This window comes from Pyxicephalus adspersus, chromosome 9 (assembly GCF_032062135.1).
Source record: "Pyxicephalus adspersus chromosome 9, UCB_Pads_2.0, whole genome shotgun sequence".
Lineage (NCBI taxonomy): Eukaryota > Metazoa > Chordata > Amphibia > Anura > Pyxicephalidae > Pyxicephalus > Pyxicephalus adspersus.
In genome coordinates, this window is record NC_092866.1 from 37671999 (window position 1) to 37692944 (window position 20946).

Sequence of the window (20946 nt, forward strand, 5' to 3'; positions counted from 1 at the left end):
ACTTGCACCATACATTTTGGGTGCGCAAACCAGGGGGACCAATATGCATAGAACTTCAATGTTTTACTCATATTTTCCGGAAACAATTTCTCGTATAGAACCTGAAGATTAAATTTGCGTAGTATTTCAGATACATTAGGTACCTCCATATTTTTTCAATATGAGGCTATAGATTACCTGGTTGCACATAAACAATGTGTAACAATAGGCCTATGTTCCATATTGCTCAATCCCTAGATTAAGTAAGGCCCGAGATGGGTTCGGCTGGACTATTATACTAGTCACTTCCGACAAAAATCTGAAGATCTTTTTCCAAACTCCTTGGTTCTTTTTGCAGTACCAAATAATATGGCTCAGCGAGCCTACTTGACCACACAGTCGCCAGCAAAGAGGAAAGACACCCATATCAAAATTTGCGAAAATTTATGGTGTTCTGTACCATCTGAGTAACATCTTAAGTTTGCTCACTGTTTGGCTTGTGAAACAAGTGGACGTTTAATCAAGTGGAGTTAGAAAAAACAGGAGGCTGATATTGTGCATCATGTGCATTTGGGAGTTGTGTTTGCTTAACTGTCAGTCTTGTTTTAAACAACTTTCTTTGCTTGCTGACCTCTAAGGGGGAGTGGTCAAGGCTTTACAGGTGATTTAGGTTCCTGGGGCACTCATTTTGAGCTTGCTCACTGTTTGGCTTGTGAAACAATTGGACTTTTAATCAAGTGGCTTAGAAAAAACAGGAGTTTGAAAACAAAAGGAGGTAAATCCTTATAGTAACCACAAACTGTAAGTAAACGTTTATAACTCCTTGTAAACAAACAAACATTGTTACTGGGAAGATGAGTGGTAGCAAGGTGGAAGGTTTGGTTCAGTGCACAGTCTGCCATATCTATGCACAATTGGAGCAACAGCTCCTAGGTGAATCCCGCTGTGACAAATCTGTCCAAGTCGTCTTGTATCTCGCATTGGAGAGCTGGAGAAGCGCATTGCAACACTGAAATCACTGGATCACCTTAAGAGGGGTCTCCTGCTCACTGAGCAGGCAGTTAATGGCTTAGATGTGGAGGGTGGAGAGGTTAACCAGGATGAGCATGTAGGGAGTTGGGTTAATGTAACTAGAGGGAGTGGTACGGGCTCTCGGAAAGGGAAGGCCAGCCCTGTGTTTGAGCACCCCAACATGTCTGCAAAGTTATGTGAAGATGTGCAGGTGGCAGACCCAGTGGTGGCAATTCTAGATATTACTGCTACCCCTAACAGCCGGTCGCCTAAATCCCTTCAACAAAATGGTTTGCTGTCCCCGTTGCCAGGGTTCGGCGTGTGGTGGACCAAGTGGACAAACTACTGGGAGGGGCTGGACAGGACCCAGCTGTCTTGGTTCATGTTGGAACCAATGACAATATAAATGGAAGATGGAGGATGCTTAAAAACCAGTTTAGGGAACTAGGTTTCTTTTTTTGCCTTCCTCTGGACCAACTATGTCTTATAGTGTTTTAAATCTGGGATATGTTTATTTCCCTAGAGGTTGAACTTGATGGACTTCAGCACACTAGTAATCTGTAAATTAGGAAACAGATATTGCATTACTTTATTAAAAAAAATTAAAGATGTAAAGGAATTTATAAATATACTTGTACATATATTTTCTTAGAAAAAACAGAGAACTACAGAACAGAGATTTATACAGTGATAAATAAAATGATACATAATATATGGACAAATAAATAAAGCCCGTGTTAGTAACTTGCAGTTCATTTTTAGAATAGACAAAACAATAATAAACAAAATCAAAAACTATACTGTTATATGAGCCAATTGCTGACAATTTTGTCAGCTGCGCACATTGTAGTTTAAAAGTAATCATTAAACTTCAATGCTTGTACTTCTGGAGCTGATATTTAAAAAATGTGATTTTATCATAATGCAATGTTTCTAGGTGTTTGTCCTGAGGTGAGTTCTTCTTAAAAGTTAATTTAGGAATTTAGAATATCTGAAACTTCTTTTTTTTCTGCCAAGTCCTTACATTCTAACTTGAATGACTTCATAGGGGTGGGGATAATAAAGGATAGGGTTTTAGATTTTTTTGTGGTTTTTATTCGCTTTACATTAGTCTTCTTTTAGTAAAATAAAATAAAAAGTACATAGATGCCTTAGGCCTCCACATTTGTAGAATGACAGTGTATATGGCAGGCTTTTGCAAAGCATTTGTAAAGGTTTCATCAGACTTTAGGCTCTTTTGTTAAAATCTTAATATACAATGTGGATGTGGATCCTCACTTTAACCAAGCTTAAGCCTACTGAAGCCCATTAGAAGCTTGATATCCAGCACTTTCATCATGAACGGTGTTCAGCATTACCATGCTATTGATAAATTGTACTTTTAGGACTTCTATGAAAATCTGTTCTTTAAACAATGTGCTCACTCAACCTGAAGCCCAGGTAAACAAAACATCTACTGTAAAACATATATGAAAAAGTATAAAAAAGTCTTTGCTATTTTGCCCAAAATCCTGAGTTTACTCTTCATCAAGTCCACCATATATTTGTCAACCAGGTCGCCAACCTGATAACAAGCTTTCCAATATTAAGGCCACGTAACATTTGTCATGATATTCTCCAGTGATTGTTTTCCAGCTGTGATCCCTATTTTACCAGTGAGAGGTGACCGAGAGACCCATGCTGTAAGGTGCGGAGTCATATGGTTCTGGATATAAAACCATTTAAAGTGTAGTCATTTTGCTTTCTTGAGCGACTGTCAGCTTCTTGGCTTTTCACACCTGTATGGAGAAAAGGAGACACTTATATTTTTGCATTGACAATTAAAAGGTGGTATTGACCTAACTTCTATTAATCAGTGTTATGTGAACCCAAAGCAGAAACACATTCATGAGTGAAGCTGGGTGATCCAGAAAACCTGGAATGGATTTCTCAAAAGTCATTTGATATTTGTGAGCAAATGTTTTAAACCCTGGACCAGATTCATTCCTAGCGTGCTGTATCACCCAGCTTCACTGATGAAATATTATCTTCTCCAGCCTTGGAAAGCTTTAATAAATCAGGCCCAATGTAAGTGGCAGTTTCTGTCTTAGGAAAAAATACATTCATCAAGCAGATTGGAAGTGGAAAGCATTCCCCTATTTATTGTTTCCCATCTAAAGTGAAAAATCTTTTAGCTGCAGTTGAGCTGTACCATTTACTCTAAGACAAAGGTTGGAATATAACTAAGTATACTTGCATCAGAAAATAAGTCAATTATAACATTAAAAAATGCAAGCTTGAAGGATGATACTATTCTTGGCAAAACAAATGTGTAATAAACTCTTAAATCTGGGCCACTACACCTTCAAATTCTGGACCTTTTGCTAATCCTTTTACTTAATAATCCCCAAACATGCCATTTTTTTTTTTACTTTATTAACTGGTGTATTTAGGAGCCCTAGATCCCAAAGTTTTGGGACATATTGGAGTACAGTTATTCAAGCGAGATGGTTCTCAAATCGTCAAGGTCAAACCATTGGTAAAGTCTAAGTAAATTTATGTCTCAAATAAAATCTTTCAAACTAGCTGCTGAAGTAATTTTAGCAAATTAAAAGTGATTTTTTCATAATTTATAGTTCAGGTATCTTCATTTTCTAGCAATTTATTTTAGGAATAAATCCTGGTACACGGTGGCTAAATTTTTGATCAATGAACAATCCGGCACTTTGTCAATTTGATACTCGCTGTCTTTCACACTACACACAAATTTTTTTTTTGACTGCTGTCCATGGAAAAGAGAGAAAAATCCCCAACTGTTCAAAGATTATTTAAAAAGTCAATTTGCCAGACTGGAGCCATGGTTTCTAGTCTCTCGAATGTTTCGCATTGGCAAATATGTTTCATAAAACCCAACACTATTAACAGAATGTGTTTCACCCTTTTTCCCATATCACACTCATCACACATGGTAATAGAGAACTTTTCTGGTTTTGTTTTGGTAAAATTGACCTGTTAGGCACATTTAACTCATGAAGCATACTGATTAAAATAGATCAATTTCTTTAGGAACATAACCAAAGATTGTTTAAATCAAATACATGCAGTCAAAATAGGTTTGGAGCATTTTGAATGGCACTATAAGAAACTTGTTTCTTCTTCAAGCCATTTTTCCTATAGGAACAACACTCTGGGATGTGTCTGTCATAAGATGCTTTAAAGGACATTCTTGTCATAGTTTCCCTATCAACCTGCACAGGGAGGGGCAGACTTTGAGCTCAGTTTGGATTTGGCACCTGCAGCGCTCTTGATTAAGTATAAGTCCTCGTCGGTTGCACTTTTCCTCAGTTTTCTGACACACACAGCTGCAGTTTTCAGGATTTAATGTCCTCCGCTGGGCACAAGGTGGACAGACAAACCTAATATGAAAAAGAAAAAGCATTGGGAAAAACATAGACTTACTCTCCTCTAAAAACTTACTTTCAATATTGTATTGATTTGATTTATTTTCAGTAATAAAGAAAATGGAACAGTAACAAAAGAAGCCAAGTGTAAACATACAAATATTACACTTCTCAGTATGATAAGGCTGGGTGTTATATTACAGAAAGTACAAGCAGAATATATAAGCAGAAGGTAAATCCATGCAACTGGTATGTTCAAACATGCTATGTTCAAACAAAATCATAGTCAGAGATAGAGCCCTAAAGAAAGCCCATCACATCAAATAGCAAACCCCCCAAGGGTCAGGAAAAAACAGAAGCACTTTTTGATTAGTCAACCCCCCACCTCTAAGACTGTAAGCTCTTTTGGGCAGGGTCCTCTCCTCCACCTGTGTCATTGTTTGTATCTGTCTGTAACTTGCAACCCCTAACAATAATAATAATAATAATAATAATAATAATAGAAGACAAGAAATAAAACGCAGCATAGAAAGGAAAAGCTAAAGGATCAGAGGCACAAACTCCAGTGTTTGCAAAGACTTAGGCCTAAATCGATCATTTGATTTGTATGTATTTGGCACATATTACATCTTTTTCCACAATCTTCACTAAAGCTCATTATCATGGCATTTCCAACGTTAGTGACCAACGAATCTCATTTAGCTACAAACCTTGCATCCTTAGGGGTGTGTATGCCTTTCTTTCCTTTTCTCCTTCGTTTCTTTGCTTTCTTTAAATCCGAGGTTACAGAGAGTCTGTTAAAAGCAAAAACAACACTTATTAAGAAGCATATTATGGAGAAACAGCCGTTGCAAATAAGAAAAGGTTAACAAAATGCAAGGCCATCTTAATCACAAGATTGCATGTAAAAGATAAGAACTACTTAGGCAGACAGGTAAAATTGTTTTGCTGAACTATCTTTGTTCAAATGAGGTTAAACAGCACATACAGAGATATACATAAAATTAAAATAAATTTGTAATATTACAAGCACACTTGTGTCACATTGAGATTCTCCAGCTGCTGTTCAACAGTTGCTGGTATTTGTCTTACCATATAGATCACATTAAGCCTACAATTACAGAAGACTGAAGCTTGACCTTTTTCTAAAAGCAACACCACCTGATATTTTAACACCAGAAAGAGTTTGACATTTATTGGATTTAATTTTCTTTTAAATCTAAGAAGAGAAGTAATTTGAACCATGGAGACCAAAAGGAAAACATAGGACCAAAATTAGTCTTTTTATTAAACATTTGCCATGTACAAAGAAAAAGAATTTGGATGTACTGGAATTTGCCTTTTTGGACAGGAATTAGTATCAAATATTCCCTGGGTGAACCTTGGTAAATCTTTCCAGGTTTGATGTCAGTTAAATATAGAATGCGCAGTAGTGCTTTTTTCCCCCCTGCCCACTTAAAGTTTATCTGCAAGCTCCACTGATTCCAATTTAAGAGCTGATAAGGCAAACTACTGTAAAAAAAAGCCATGGAAAAGTATTGGAAAAATACTGTACCAAGGGTCTTTTACAGGGACTAAAACTGCATATTGAAAGTACACAAATCTTTTAAATATTATGTTTGAGGTATGCCTTAAAGTACATGTAGCCTTGCTATGTCCACCTCACATTGCCCTCAACATCAGAAGGGAAAGGGGGTGCTTTGGGAAGCACCCCAATTTTTTGTCTCCATTTCTAGTTACACGGCAATAACAGCTATGTATTTCCATTGATGTCACATATAAATCACAGAATATGGTGCTGGTAATATGTGCTCACTAACAATAAGTGTTTGAAATATTTTATACAAAAGCAGTACCTGGCTTAAGGCTAAATATGTTCTAGCCCCATTGACATAAATTCAGCTCTGACAGCAGCATATGAGAGCTGCAGGCTTCACAGCTTCTCTACATCTGGTATAGCAGAGACGACAAAGCATACCACAGTATTGCATGTTTTATGTTACAACTGTAAGATATCACAGAAAAATAAATGCAGTCAATGAGAAATCAGTCAAGAAATATACTGAAAAACTCTACCTGCTAGGTCTCAGGATACCACTGTCACGGGGCCTACAAAGTATTAAAACAACAATGCATAAAAATAAAAATAAATGTTTACTCAGGCTGTTTAATAGGTGTAGAAAATCCAGTCTTTATATGTGAATACAATGCAAAAAGGATAAAAAGAACCAACCAATGCAACCTTTAGAAGTTGTTCACCCTGCAATATATTTTGCAACATCTTCAAATATAATAAGATTCTTGGATGTATGACATTTTCAATAGGACCCATTCAGGTCAATGAATTACAGTGGCTTTCAGTCAGTACATCCAATCTACAAGTCAGAACCCAAAAATCAACTTTATTATTATTATTATTATTATTATTATTAATAATAATAATAAACATATCAACAGATAGCTGCTGAACTTCTTTCAGATTCACTTAGGCTGTGATAATTTTGATGGATCGGAAATTGGTTTGAAAGTGAAAACTTACCAGTCTATACTAGCCCTGAGAGTAAACAAATCCATCCTTATTCCCCAGTCACATTTCCATGGATTAAAATATTTCTCTATTATCTGTTATCATGTGAGCATGTAATGAATCTGGTGACCACAAATGTGTGTTATATAGCCCAACTGGTGGTCAGTTACATATTTTTTTCATTCTATTCCTCATGGATAAATTTTTCATGTGGTGCAGTTGGTGGCCTAATATAAAGGATTAAACCCTGGAATGTTGAAATTGAGCACCCTAAAGTGTTTCATAAGGCCCTATGAGTGTTCTTAGACATACAAATGCATGCATATGCAGATATTTTCTGTCTGCTCCAGACATATATGTATGACAGCAAACAAGATAATTAATTTGTGGAACCATTGTGACTTCTTTCAATGCATGTTCTGCAAATCTCAGCACTTTGTGCTTTGCTCGATCACACCAATACTGCAACTCCTGGCCACCGTTTTACACTTTTATTAATCGTAGCAGGTGCCCAGCTAAAACACTAGTGATAGATGAGTGCTTGGCACTGAAAATGGAAAGGCAGTACCATATAAACTGAAATTGCTAAACTTTTCCTGTAAGAAATGCTGATGCCCTAGATGTAAAGCTTTTTTTTTTGGTGTCTGTAGTGTCAGTGGCACACCTGAAACAAGCATGCCAATAACAGTGCGACAATGAGCTGTATACTCATTCTGGGTCAGTCACTCAGAACATATAAAAGGGTCACAACACCACCAGGCAAGCTGGATTTTTTATAACCAAATCACCAGTGGAAGTTTACGTAATCTGTCATTGAAAGGTTGACCCTAAGAGCATTTCTAGAAGCCACAAAAAAGCTACTAAACTAACAACCACAGATATAAAGTAATGGTACTGTAAGGTTGTATGGAAAAGTCATCTGTAGATCAGTGTTATATATAATGAAAAAAAAGAAACAGAATCTATAAAAAGTGCACCTTTTGTGTGGCTTTTTGAAGAATATGTAAAAATACAATGTACAATCCATAAAATATGTACTTGGTTTACATTAAAAATGTAGTAAAAAACCTCCAAAACCAGGAACCTTGCCAAATGTTAACCAGTAATACAATACCTTCCCCACCCCACATATGTCAAAGTGTAAAGGTGCGTACACACACGAACGAGCGCTCCGTTATATATACTCCTTTATATAGACTACTAAGTGGTATAATACAACAGTACCTGGATGACAAAAAGTAAGTTCCAAAAATAAAAGCTGTGCTCTGTGAAGACTCCTGTCAAATTTTCTATTTTAGCTTTTGGTAGAGCAGGAAATGGACAGTTTTTTATTACTAGAAGTAAAGATGACACTAATGATTCTTTTAAAATCCCCATACTAAGGTTCTATACCAACTGAAACTGTTGTTAATTTATCAAGAAAAATCGTAAGTTCGCTTGTGCACATTCCCAATCCCACATCCGATCAAGTCAACCTATTTAACAATGCATTTTAAGCTGCCAAGAATACACTGGCGTATTCTCCCAACATTAATGAACATTTATGAAATAATGTAGTGCTTCTAGACGTGCATATCCATCAGCCTGTCCTTGATGAAATTAATTTTTTGCTAAGCGATCATTCTTTCAAATGACATACATACATCAAGGGGTCCAATCTTTTGGATTCCTGGGGCCACAATGATAGAAAAAAAACTGTCTGGGGCCCAAAATGATCCAGAAGGATCGGAGAACAGGGCAATCCCAAAATATGTAAATGATGGATCCAAGTGCCGTTTGGCAACACCAGCATCGATCAGATACTTCTGTGATGCAATTGTGGAGTTTTTCAGGGGTGAGGTACCATCTGGACAAAATTTTTAAATTCGATTCCTGAAATCTGTTACATATGAAAGATTTATGGGTACACAGTAAAATTCTCTGTTTCTCGTCCTCGGTCAGGGAAATCCCCAAGTCCGTTCGAGAAATAAGTCCATAAATATACTGGAGGTGAGTTTTGCAAAAGGGTACATAGTGCAGATAAGGTATGGCGGGTGCCTCCCACACCTAAACACAGTCGTTCGATAGGTATGAGATATCTATCAAAGATCTCTGAAGGAGCTAGGGTAAGGAGAAAATAGAAAATAGAAAAGCTGCGCTGCCCTCCAAACGACTAATCTAAAATTTTGTGTTGCTGAGTTCAGGGCGGATCTTTCATCCACTTCAGGAATTAAGGAAGTGGAGGGCTCTAAAAATTCCCTTTGTTTGCAACTTTGTAAAGACTGGATCCTCCATTCCTGGTGGGAAGGCTGGGTTTCTGAGACGGGGAAGGTGAGAGTTTTTAGTTTATGGAGATATCTAGCGCAGAATTCCCAAGTGTGCCCCAGGGTGGGGTGCGACTTAAGCTTAAGGGCAGTGGATAACGGTAACCACGGCAGTGAGCACAAAAGGAACAGGGAGGAGCATTGTTCCAACATTACCTATTGTTTAAAGACCCCGTTGTAGCTCCAATCAACTACTCGCTAGATTAGCTGCCATGTAATAGTAGAAAAAATTGGGAACTCCTAGTCCTTAGTTGTGTCTTTTAATTTGACTAAAGAGGCCATCTCTCCAGTAAGCTTATATTCAATATTAATTCCTATCTAATAAAATCTGTAGCATCAGTGCTGTCATCTATCACAAAAGCATAATATTTAAAATTAGCATCTTTACTTTTCAAACATCTTTCAACCCACTCTACACTCTCTCCAATTCAACAATGTCCTTTTTGTGAACTGGTGCCCAAAACTGGACTGCATATTCCAGATGTGGTCTGACCAATGTTTTGTACAGGGGCAGGATAATGTCTCCATCTTTTCAGTCTATTCCTCTTTTAATACAAGAAAGTACGTTACTGACTTTAGATATTGCAGCTTGGCATTACATGTTTTTATTAAGTCTATGATCTACCAGAACCCCCAGAACCTTTTCCATTTCAGACTCCCCCAAATGTATTCCCCCTAGACAGCATAAAACATGCATGTTGTTAGCTCCCAAGTGCATAACTTTACATTTATCTATATTAAATGTCATTTGGCAATTGGCTGCCCAATCAAACAGTACATCCAGGTCTGCTTGTAGATTATAGACATCCTGTACGGACTTGGAATTCCATTACATAGTTTGGTGTCATCTACAAACACAGAAATGGTACTTATAATCCCAAACTCTATATAATTTCTAAAGATGTTAAACAGTAAAGGTCCCAACTAGTTACATTAACCCAACTCCCTACATGTTCTTTCCGATTAACCTCTCCACCCTCCACATCTAAGCCATTAACTGCCTGCTCAGTGAGCAGGAGACCCTTCCCAAGGTGATCCAGTGATTTCAGTGTTGAAATGCGCTTCTCCAGCTCTCCAATGCAAGAAAACAGAAAGGCAACTTGCTCACATTTGTTACAGCGGTATTCACCTAGGAGCTGTTACTCCATTTGTGCATACATGTGTGCACTGAACCAAACTTTCCACCTTGGCACCACTCATTTTCCTAGTTACAATTTTTGTTTACAAGGAGTTATAAAAATTTACTTACAGTTTGTGGTTACTAAAAAGATTTAACTCCTTTTGTTTTCAAACTCCTGTTTTTTCTAACTCCACTTGAATAAAAGTCCACTTGTTTCACAAGCCAAACAGTGAGCAGAAGTGACACCAGAGCAGCCGGAGTCCGCAGAGGAGGCGGCCGAGGCAGAGGATGTTGCCTGTAAGTAAACCTTATAATCACCCTTTGTTAAGAATGTTGAAATCAAACACATTTTCACACTACTTTCACCATTTTTAGGTAAAACTACAAGGATCTAGCATGATTTCATGTAACTTCCACTCATTAATCATGCTTTTGTGTCAAATGGAGGATGTTGGCAAGCATGAAGAAAATTAGACATGAGCTGTTCAGTTGTCCCTTACTGGCAAATTTTTTTACAAAACATTTTTTACATAACCAAAAAGTATCTGTTAGAAGTTGAGCCTTAAGCTGTTATGCTTGAATAACCTTACAAATGTATTTTAGTCCAGCCCATAGTGGGCAAGTAGCAAAGGTGAGTTGCTACATAATATTTAAACCAGGTCTGGGGCCCCAAGACCCCCAATTATCTGTGTCACTTGTGTGCCCAAATAAGATTCAGAAAACCAGCCTGCAACTTTTTCAAAGTCAAAATTGGGACCCGGACGGGGAGAGTTTCAAATTTATATATAAGCTTGGGCAAGAGCATCATTTTCACAGACGCAATGCGTCCTAAAAACGACAGTGATTGCCCTTTCCATTTATTTAAATAATTGTATATCTCCTGAAACAGTGGGGGAAAATTATTAGCGTACAGTTTGTTATAGGAAGCTGTAATCCTAATTCCCAAGTAACTCAGAGAATGTTCCTGCCACATGAAGGAATAACTATCCTGTAATGCTGAGAGTTGCAGGGGTGGTAGATGTAGAGGCATGGCTTCTGTCTTTTAGGAATTGACCTTATAACCCGAAACAATACTAAAAGCATTTATTTTGGTCCACAAATTCGAGAGAGTAGTAAGGGTCTGTTTAAGTGTGAGAAGGACATCATCCTCATATAGTGAGATTTTATAGGGGGATCCCTTTACTGGAACACCCTGAATATTAGGATTAAAGCGTTCTCCCTCCACCAGTGGTTCAATACTGAGTGCAAAGAGCAAGGGGGACAGGGGGCATCCCTGTCGCATCCCATTTTTGATGGAAAACATTGTAGAGGAGGCATAAGGCAATTTGACAGAATCCAAGGGGCAACTGTAAAGAGAGCGAATTGCTCCCACAAAGGGGCCGGAGAACCCCATTTTAGTAAGCGTAGAAAACATCCCAGCTGAGATGGTCAAATGCCTTCTCTGCGTCCAAATGCAAGATAAGTGAAGGAGTTTTGCGTTTGTTGATGATATCAATAACATTAATTACTCTGCGCGTATTGTCACTGGCATGACGGTATAGGATGAAGCTTGTTTGGTCCCTGTGTTCAAAGAATGGTAAAAATTTAGAGAGCCGGTTTACTAAAATCTTAGCGTAAATTTTAAGATCCTAGTTCAGTAACGCAATGGGTCTGTAGTTAGTACAATCCATCGGATCCTTACCCGGCTTGGGGATAACAGTAATATGGGAGCATGACATGGAAGGCGGGATGGGTTTACCATGGAGAAAATCATTAAAAAGGTCCACCAGATGGGGAAGTAAATGCAGCAAGAAGGTTTTGTAATATAAATACAGCAAACTATCTGGGCCAGGAGCTTTATGTGAAGGGAGATGAGAAATAACCTTGGAGATTTCCTCTTCAGTAATGGGGCTATGAAGGTGCTCCAGGTGCTCTGTCTTCAACTGCGGGAGATTCAGTTCAGCTAAATAGGTGTCTATGGTGGCTTGTAAAGTTGAGCCCATGGAGCTCTGCGTCTGATGCACCATATAGTGTCATATAGCTGGGTGTAGTTGTGTTCAAACCGGGAAGCTATTTGGGACGGGTCATACCTTAAAATCTCTTTCTCGTCTTAAATGGCCATGGGGAGGAACTACATCGTTTTCCCCAGCCCATTCTTGGGGGGCGGGTCGCCAACCTGCAGTGATTATTCCGCCCGGCACATTTTCAGCAGCCCAGAATGGACAACGGAGAGGCTGCTCTGCGCGGTCTGTTCGCCGCTGAATAGAGCTGGGCGGAGTGAGAAAAGCACAGCCCAGCTATGAGGCGATCCAGACTCAGGCTGCCCCTCCCCTTCTCATAGCTGTGCCGAGTCTTTAAAAAAAAAAAAAAAAAACACATTGTCTAAACAATGTCTTCGCCCAGTGGGCGTGTGTAATGACATCATCAGAGCAGTGTGTGTATTAGTGCTGCATGACACATTCCTCAGCCTTACAGCTCTCTGTGTATAAATCTTCATATCCTCTGTATGACATAATGATTTGTAATTTTCAGGGTGCAGGGTACAGGGAACACTTATAGTTACCACCATTGACAATTTCAGCACCCAGCTTTTACAAATGTCATGATATAGGGATCAGAATTGTAAAATCTTGTGAAAATACAACATTGGGGTTGCAGTATTAAAAGCAAGTGTGCCTTGGAGTCCCAAATTAAAAATGCAAATTGGGGGGCCATAACACACTAAAATTTAATTACTATGGCAAACGCACTGCCCTGTTTACACATTACTGGCCACTTCTAACACTTGAACACCAATTTCTCCGCGCGTGGGGGGGGGGGTTCGGGGTGTAGGAAACAAACCGTGTGAGGAACATCTGTGGATAACACCCCTAAAGTTTTATCACAACGGCATCATTAGAACATAAAAAAAACTCTGCCCATCAAAACGAAATTGGGGTTTAGGTACTGGTAAGGTAAGTCATGGGTACCAGGGCAGCGTGTTTTGATGGGCAGAATATATGTAATGATGCCATGATGATGAAAGTTTTGGGGGTGTTGGCCACAAGTGTCCCCCACATGCACCTATGATTCTGTTTATCTGCACCTCTCTGTTCTACAGAAATTAGGCTTCAAGGCAGGGAAGCAAACAGTTTGATGAGCAGAGGTTTTTATGTTCTAATGATGCCATGCTAATGAAATTTTAGGGGTCTTTACATCTGTTCCCCACTTGCACCTACATTTTCAGTTTCCTGCACCTTCCCATTCCAGATAAATTGGGATTCAAAGAACAGAAGCAGAAAGGGCAGCAAAGTATTACAATTATAGTTTGGTTAAAGGTAGGTAAAATATATTTAGGGGGCCCCACCCTAATGCTTTTTGCTATGTAAGTGGCCCCAGGGGTCCTAGTTTGCATTTTTAATTTTGGGCTCCTGGGTGCACTTTCTTATAAAACAGCAACCCAAATGTTCAATTCCCACAAGTTTTTAAACTCATGATCCCCATATTTTGGAATTCTTGAAATTAAAAAAAGAAATGTTGGGTATTAGTAGCTATGAGAGTCCCCTGTGTACCCTAAAAATTTTAGGTAATTACAACCAACAATTTAGGAGATCTAAAGGATTGAACGCAATAAGTTGTTAGGCTGCAGAATCTGACAAGCAGACTTTACACACACAGCTATCACACTGCAGGTGGACACATTTCACAGGAAGTTTTTGTTTTTGACAAGTGATGAGAGGAGGGCACTGGCTGTCCTGACCCCATCTGCGATCACATGCATGATGCTCTTTGTGTTGCCTAGGTATAGCGCTAGGAGGTGACATCTGAAGTTAGGCTGAGTTCACATTGCCCCTATTTAATGTACAGCGCTGCGTAATATGTTGGCGCTATATAAATCCTGTTTAATAATAATAATAATTGACAGTAAGGTTGCATTTGCTGTGTTTATCCCTCACTTACCTCTCACCAGGAACCACTGCTGCTTGAAAAACTGCTGGGCCTGAAAAGCCCAGCACTGATCGTCTGTTACCAATCCCAGGTGCCCAGCAGTTATCACCGGTTCCCAATAAAAGGTGCCCAGCAGCTGCCAAGTTGTAACTCAGCAGGGGCATTTTTTTTAATGCTAATGTGAACTAAGCCTAATTTGTTAAGCAACATTGATCACAATATTAAATTACTACAAGGGAATACACTAATAAAACAGGGAACTCTAGGGAGTTGGATTAAAATACACAGCACTGGACTGTTGGGGCATAATACAAAAATAATTGAAAAAAATGTACATTCTAACAAGCCAGGCATTAGAAAGCTGGAACAAAGTATATCAGTACTATCAGAGAGCTTCTCCTCCACAGTCCGTATTGCCTGTACCGTTATGACATGCTGCAGGTTGGATTCCCTTTTAAGGTGGTAGCTCAAGGCCACACACTGGTCCCTAACGACTGCCTTGTGGGCCTACCAGAGAGTGGAAGTGTGCGCCACTGAACCCTTGTTCTCGGCAAAATAGTTTTGTATTCCAGCAGTAAGGAACAGTTTGTTGTCCATGTTTTTAAGAAGAAAATAATTCATCCGCCAGTGACATACTCTAGTATTAGAGGGGGCAAACAAAACCTCCAACGTGATCGGGGCATGGTCTGACCATGAAATGGGGTAAATATCAGCAGAAATACTGTTCCTCAGGAGTAGTAAATTAATGAATAGGTAGTTAATGCGGGTATGGGTTTGATGAGGAGGGGAGAAAAAAGTAAATTGCTTACTTGTAGGGTGCTGAATTCGCCAGCTGTCATATGAATTCGCCAGCTGGTGACATCTGATAAGCTGCCTAAAAAAGCATTGCAGCACAGTAGGTGGTGGAGGGGATGTATACACAGACATCCTATCTTGAGTAATGTTTTAGTGAGAAACTTAAACTGCCCCGTATTAGGAGCATAAATGTTGCACATGGTTAAAAGGACCCCTTGTAGGGTACCATGTAAAATAATGTACCTGCCCTCCGGGTCAGTAATAGAATGTATGAGGGGGAATTTAAAAAAGTCTTTATTCAGAATTGCAACCCCTGCACGCTTTTTAGACGGAGAGTGAGCACCAGGGTAATATTTAGAGACAAAGTTAAAGGTATCTGTGCTGTCAAAATGCGTCTTTTGCAGAAATATACCATCTGCAGACTGGCGTTTAAATTCTCTGAGTGCCAGTTTCCTCTTAGTGTTAAGAGTTTAGTTCCCGCACATTGAGGGATAAAATTTTAGTAGCCATTAAAGTATTTTACAAAACGAATGTAGCAAAGGCTTCCCATGTTGCCAGGTAAGTGGAGAGGAGGGTAGCTATGGGCTCCTGAATATACAATTGTGGACAATGGAGGCGCCCCATGAAGGGGAAAGAGGGAACAGAGAAATACATAACATAAACAATAAACCAAACTGAAACAGTTGCTGGTCAGCGACCAGGAGGTGTTTAGCATCCGCCAGTTCCTGTGCCTCTTCCAAGGCGGACAGAGAACAAACGTACCTGGTGAGTACACCAACACTCCCAAAGGGACTGAAAGCCCAACAGCCTCCAGAATGAACCAAAATAATCTCAATAAACATCGCAGTCGGCAAAGTTGGACCCAGTGAGAGATCCCCCACCACGCCCAGCAAAACTAGGCCCGGTGTGAAACCCCCCTCCCAAGGATCTGCAGGGCAAATGTAGCATATCCACTTAAAGATAAAGAGCACTACTGCACATTGAAAAAATACAGTGGTTATAGTGTAAATGAGGAAATAACAATAAATTCCAGCATGTCAGCGTTAGATCTAGGCAAAACAGTCGATATAACGGTTGAATACCACAAAAACAGGCTACAGCAGGCCCTGAGATAGTCCACTGACTACTAACAGTATTGCCATTCAAATTTTTCCTGAGAAGGAAGAATCTACTGTAGCGGGTAAATGCAATAAAACATATAGAGTGCAATCACAGAAACCAGAAAAAATTGAGTTCTGTTGCAGTAGACACCATAGCAGGAGTGCAGTCACAGAGTAAACGACATTAAACTTCATCATCAAAAATCAAGGCAAAACAAGGAAAAAAAAAAAGCAAACAGCTTATATCATAGGAATAAAGTAAATAACCTTGCAGTAGGGACAGAGAAGGATTAACCTTGCTATCCACTGTCTGGTGGAGCTGGAGGGAAGTGCCGAACTCTGCGCCTGAACCGTTTCCTAGATGTGGCTATCTGCCAAGATAGAGATGAAGGGGGCAAAAGATCCTCAGGTTCCCATCCTGAATGCTTAGGTATGGTAATTCCTAAGCTTCAGCAAAAAGATGACAGATCTTCTGGGTAGTACAGAACCCCTGACAACCTGCCACTGCGTGCTGTCAGACTAAACCGAAAGTCCCATCTGTAAGGAATGCAGTTGTCCTGTAATAGGGTAAGGAGCGGTTGCAAGAACTGTCGTTGTTGTAGGGTATGCCAGGATAAATCCTGACAGAGCTGCAGTGGAGCCCCATCAAACTCCAGATTGCACATGTTGCGTGCTGCGGCCATTATTTCATCTTTCAAGTCCGAATCCACAAGTTTGCATAGAACATCACGTGGTCTCGCAGCAGAGGCAGATTGCCTTTAAGACCCAATATGCCATTGTAATGCCAACATCATGTAAGGAGAGGCGCCCTCAGAGGCAGTTAAAGAAGACTTGTAGCACAAGTCTGAATTTTGAGTAGCCTCAGGTAGACCACGGACTCAAAGTGGCGATAGAGATCCCTAATTTTCAGGTGATAGTCGCGGGATCTATTGGTGAGAGCCTCAATGTCCCCCTTAGCCTGTTGTAAATTCTCATCCAGGTCTCCTACTCTCCCAGCCAGGGGCTGTAAATTTGTATGCAGAAGCCCTATTTCTGCACGGAAGGTAGCCTGCACTTCTGCTATCAGTAATTGAAAAGTCTGCTTTGGTGGGCAGCATCTGAAAATACTGTTGCCAGGGGGGAACCATTTCATCACTCATTTGTACAGACCCTTTCTTACAAGGCTTGAAGGGGTCTTCTAATCTATGGGCTACATTCCTGAAGCTGTGGACCTTCCTGAAGCTGTGCTACATGGTGGGAGTGAGAGGCCCATGGGAGGAAAATCCTGCTAAACCTGGGGAGACCAGATAACTGAGAGTCATCAGAGGCCTAGGGTATCCCTTCCTTGGGAGAGGAGGCTGCATCAGGCCTGAAAACAGCTGAGATGGTGACATCCATAGAGGTACAGGGGCCCCCAGGGTAGTAGGAAAGCCCCCCTGTATGGTGTGCTTCTGGTGAGGAGGAACCCTCTGTGAATGGGGAAAAACTTACCCGTGTTGCCTGTCACTTCTGGGTCTTCTGATCTGTGATCTGGGGGTCCCTCTAGACACCATGTGTGAGGAGCAGGAGAAAGAGGTGGTGTCATGTTGGAATCCTGTGAGGCCGGCAGGAGCTTCATGAATATAAGCCCTAATTGAGGGCTGAGAGGAAAGGAGGCGCTGTGATGGGGTAGGGGGAAGCTTCTCCGTCTTGGCCCATTTCACTCTGCCCATCCTGGAGTAGCTGGGTGCCCGTTTAGGTGAGAAATCAGCCGGTGCCTGTCAGAGCTGCAGTCTCATGCAGCCATTTCCAGAGACCGCAAAGCAGAATCCCTGGGCTGATTCAAAATGCCAAGCTGGGAGGTGCCTGCTGGTCAATAGGCTGGAATATGCTCTGGGGTGGCAGTGCAAGTGGTAGTGCCAGTGATGCCAGCAGTGGTGCCAGGGGTGTGATGGGTTTTTTTTTGTTTTTCTTTTAAGAGAGGCTTTTTGGTCCTAGGAGGAAAAAAAAACGTTATGGGACAACCCAAGAAAAAACATTTTTTATGAGTAAATGAAATGGTGGATTCTTACCTTACATATATATTTTTTTCCTTTTTTTGCAAGCCAAAATTTTTAATGTTGCCAAGAGAAAGGCTAAGTACTTCTCTGAAAATATATAGGGTTGCAATGGTGCGTACGCATTTCACGAATACGGCGAACATTCGTGTTGCATGCAAGTACGCTCACCCGCAAGTGCACGCGTACGTGATATATGCACCACACGCATTTGCACGTTCTGCCGTTTATGGAGGTGATTGTTGTTATTGTGAGCACAGTTGTTGTCGCAAAACGGTGATTGCTGCACAAGATAATGCTGCTCCTTTTTCCCCAAGAAGGTGAGGAGCAGCCTTCAACCTCATTCCAAAGTCTTGTACGGGTCTGGCAGCCACGCTTTTTCTTGCATCTGACCAACCTGGATGACAAGCGGGACCACAGTGTTAAAGTGCAATTCTGTCTGTCACGTCAAGTAATACAGAACCTCTACACACTTTTGGAGGACAAAATTGCACCCAAGACCAAAGGAAGCCAGGCTGTGCCAGGAGTTACCAGACGCCTGGCCACTTTATACATACTAGGCGGGGGATCATTCCAGACGACCTCTGGATTACTTTGCGGCCTAAGTCAACCTACAGTATCCAGGGTGTTTTTGCAGGTCATAAATGCCATTTTGGACTTTGTCACACTGTATATTCATTTCCCTCACACAGCTCGGGAGTTGAGGAATGTAAAGCTGGATTTCCGAATATATTGGGGGCCATCAATTGCACCAATGTGGCGATTCGGGCCCCTAAACAACAGAAAATATCATTTAGAAACCTGAAGCAGTATCATTTGCTGAATGTGCAAGTAGTCTGTGATGCCAACGGGAGAATCATGAGTGCACGCACAGGTTTCCCAGGGTCATGCCCTGATGCCCATATCCTGAGTCGGACAGCCCTCTACCAGAAGGTAAACTCTGGAGAAATGCCTGAGGGCTGGTTAGTAGTTAATGTATAATGTAAATACTGTAATACAACTAACAGTAGCAGTAGTTAACTCCTAAAGACACCTAATATGTTGCTAAGTAGTTTCAGTCATACACCTCAAGTTCTCTTTTCTTCTGCTTAGGTCCTCGACAACATATTGGCACAATGAACAACATTAGGAAGAAATCGGTAACTGTTTGCTGCCTGCAAAGCTATTACCTTACTGTACAATATTGTGACCATGGGGGAACCCTTGAACTATCTTTAAGGTGTTTAGGGAAGCCCCACTATAAATACTATGTCCACAGCTCACAGTACGTTAGTGTGGTAGTCAGTAGTAGGAAAGGCTCCTAACCACCAAAAAGCTCTAAACTGACAGCACAACCCTTAGAAAACTTTGTAAGAACCTCTAGGGTTACACTGAACCCTGGTTGTATATGCATGATTAGGGCAGCAAGGATAAAGACAGAGAACAGCTTTTAACAGCTGACAAAGAATATGGGCAGCTTCCATGGATTATGACTCCAGTGTGTCACCCCTGATCACAAGGAGAGCCTAATTACAACAAGGCTCAGCTGAAAAGCCCAGGGGGTCGTGGAAAACACCATCATTCATATCAGTCATCATGGCATGCTGCCTCTTTCACAACCTGTGCATACATCATTAGTGAAGTATGTTACATATTACATTCAAATACCCACATGTGAAAGTTTTAAAACGATAGAATAAGTGCAAAAAAACGCTTATAAACGCAGTAGGAACGTTTACATGCCTTTTTACAAAACGTCCATGTAGACCCAGCCTAAGTGCATAAAAACGCTTATAAACGCAGTAGGAACGTTTACATGCCTTTTTACAAAACGTCCATGTAGACCCAGCCTAAAGCAAAACTATTATGAAATTCAGAGCAGATCCAAAATGTTTTGGAATTTTTTTGTTTTTTTAACAGGTATACTATTGTGTGATAAGATTATTATAAAGTGCTAATTATTATATATACAGCTTGATATGAATTAGTTTGCAGTGTTGTAACCAATACAACAGGATTAAAACAACAGTTACAGCAAATCAAACAATAAATGAAAACACTTTCAAAATTAGTATAATGTAACATAAAAAGTTTAGCACTTACCAAAAAACAACAACAAGCACTAAATAATCAAATTGACCTGTGATGGGCTCTAGGTGCACATAGAACAGGGATCAGGTGTACCCTAATTGATTGCTATGACATCATCGTTGACTGAACTTAACAGAACCACATAAATCACACAGCTGAATATTATTCACGTAAATTGATGCATTCTCAACCATTTGCTCAGGTGTGCCCTAATTGTTTGCTATGACATCACCATTCACTGAGCTTTACAGACCCATCTAAATTGCACAGCTGAAGATTAATTGCATAAATTGGCGAATTCTCAACCACATGCTCATTTATCATTACTGTAATCCAGAAGGCAAGCACGCAAGCACTCGCCATCGGATCGTGGTAATACCCCAAGCCCTGCAGATCAAATATGTGTCTGGCAAACTTCCGCTCATTTGCTTGATAAAAATAACCCCTGTGTTTTAAGGGCGCAATGGTCCCTTGATCTGTTTGTTGCCTTGATAAGAGGGTACTATTGCACCCTTGAAATACAGTGTGGGTTGGTATGGAACCATAGTAAAGGTATTTTCAAAGAACCATAGTTCTGATATCTTTGGTATTTGGATTTATACAGTGTCACTGTGGTCTTGCAGCATTCTGTTTTCCTGTAGCCTTGCACAATAGTATAAGTAAGATTGAGTGGTATTTGTCCCAGTTGGAGGTGATTATTCAAAGAGAAAGTAAAATTCAAAATGCTATTACTCTACCAA

General features: G+C 40.2%; 1 protein-coding gene across 7 annotated transcripts in view; it reads right to left on the reverse strand.

The window, feature by feature from the left end:
* Positions 1–1557: 1557 nt before the first annotated feature.
* LOC140337681 (vascular endothelial growth factor A-like) overlaps positions 1558–20946 on the reverse strand; it is a 32422-nt gene continuing 13033 nt past the window's right edge. For 3 of the 7 annotated variants that reach the window (XM_072421476.1, XM_072421475.1, XM_072421474.1), the window contains exon 6: positions 16712–18533. In XM_072421476.1, the coding sequence (XP_072277577.1) occupies positions 18215–18533 (319 nt within the window). In that variant the 3' untranslated portion in view covers positions 16712–18214. Of the gene's footprint in view, positions 2769–4262; positions 4386–5074; positions 5165–6446; positions 6480–10449; positions 10616–16711; positions 18534–20946 lie in introns of those variants that run through there. The other 4 variants (XM_072421477.1, XM_072421478.1, XM_072421480.1 and 1 more) reach the window with 4 other exon arrangements.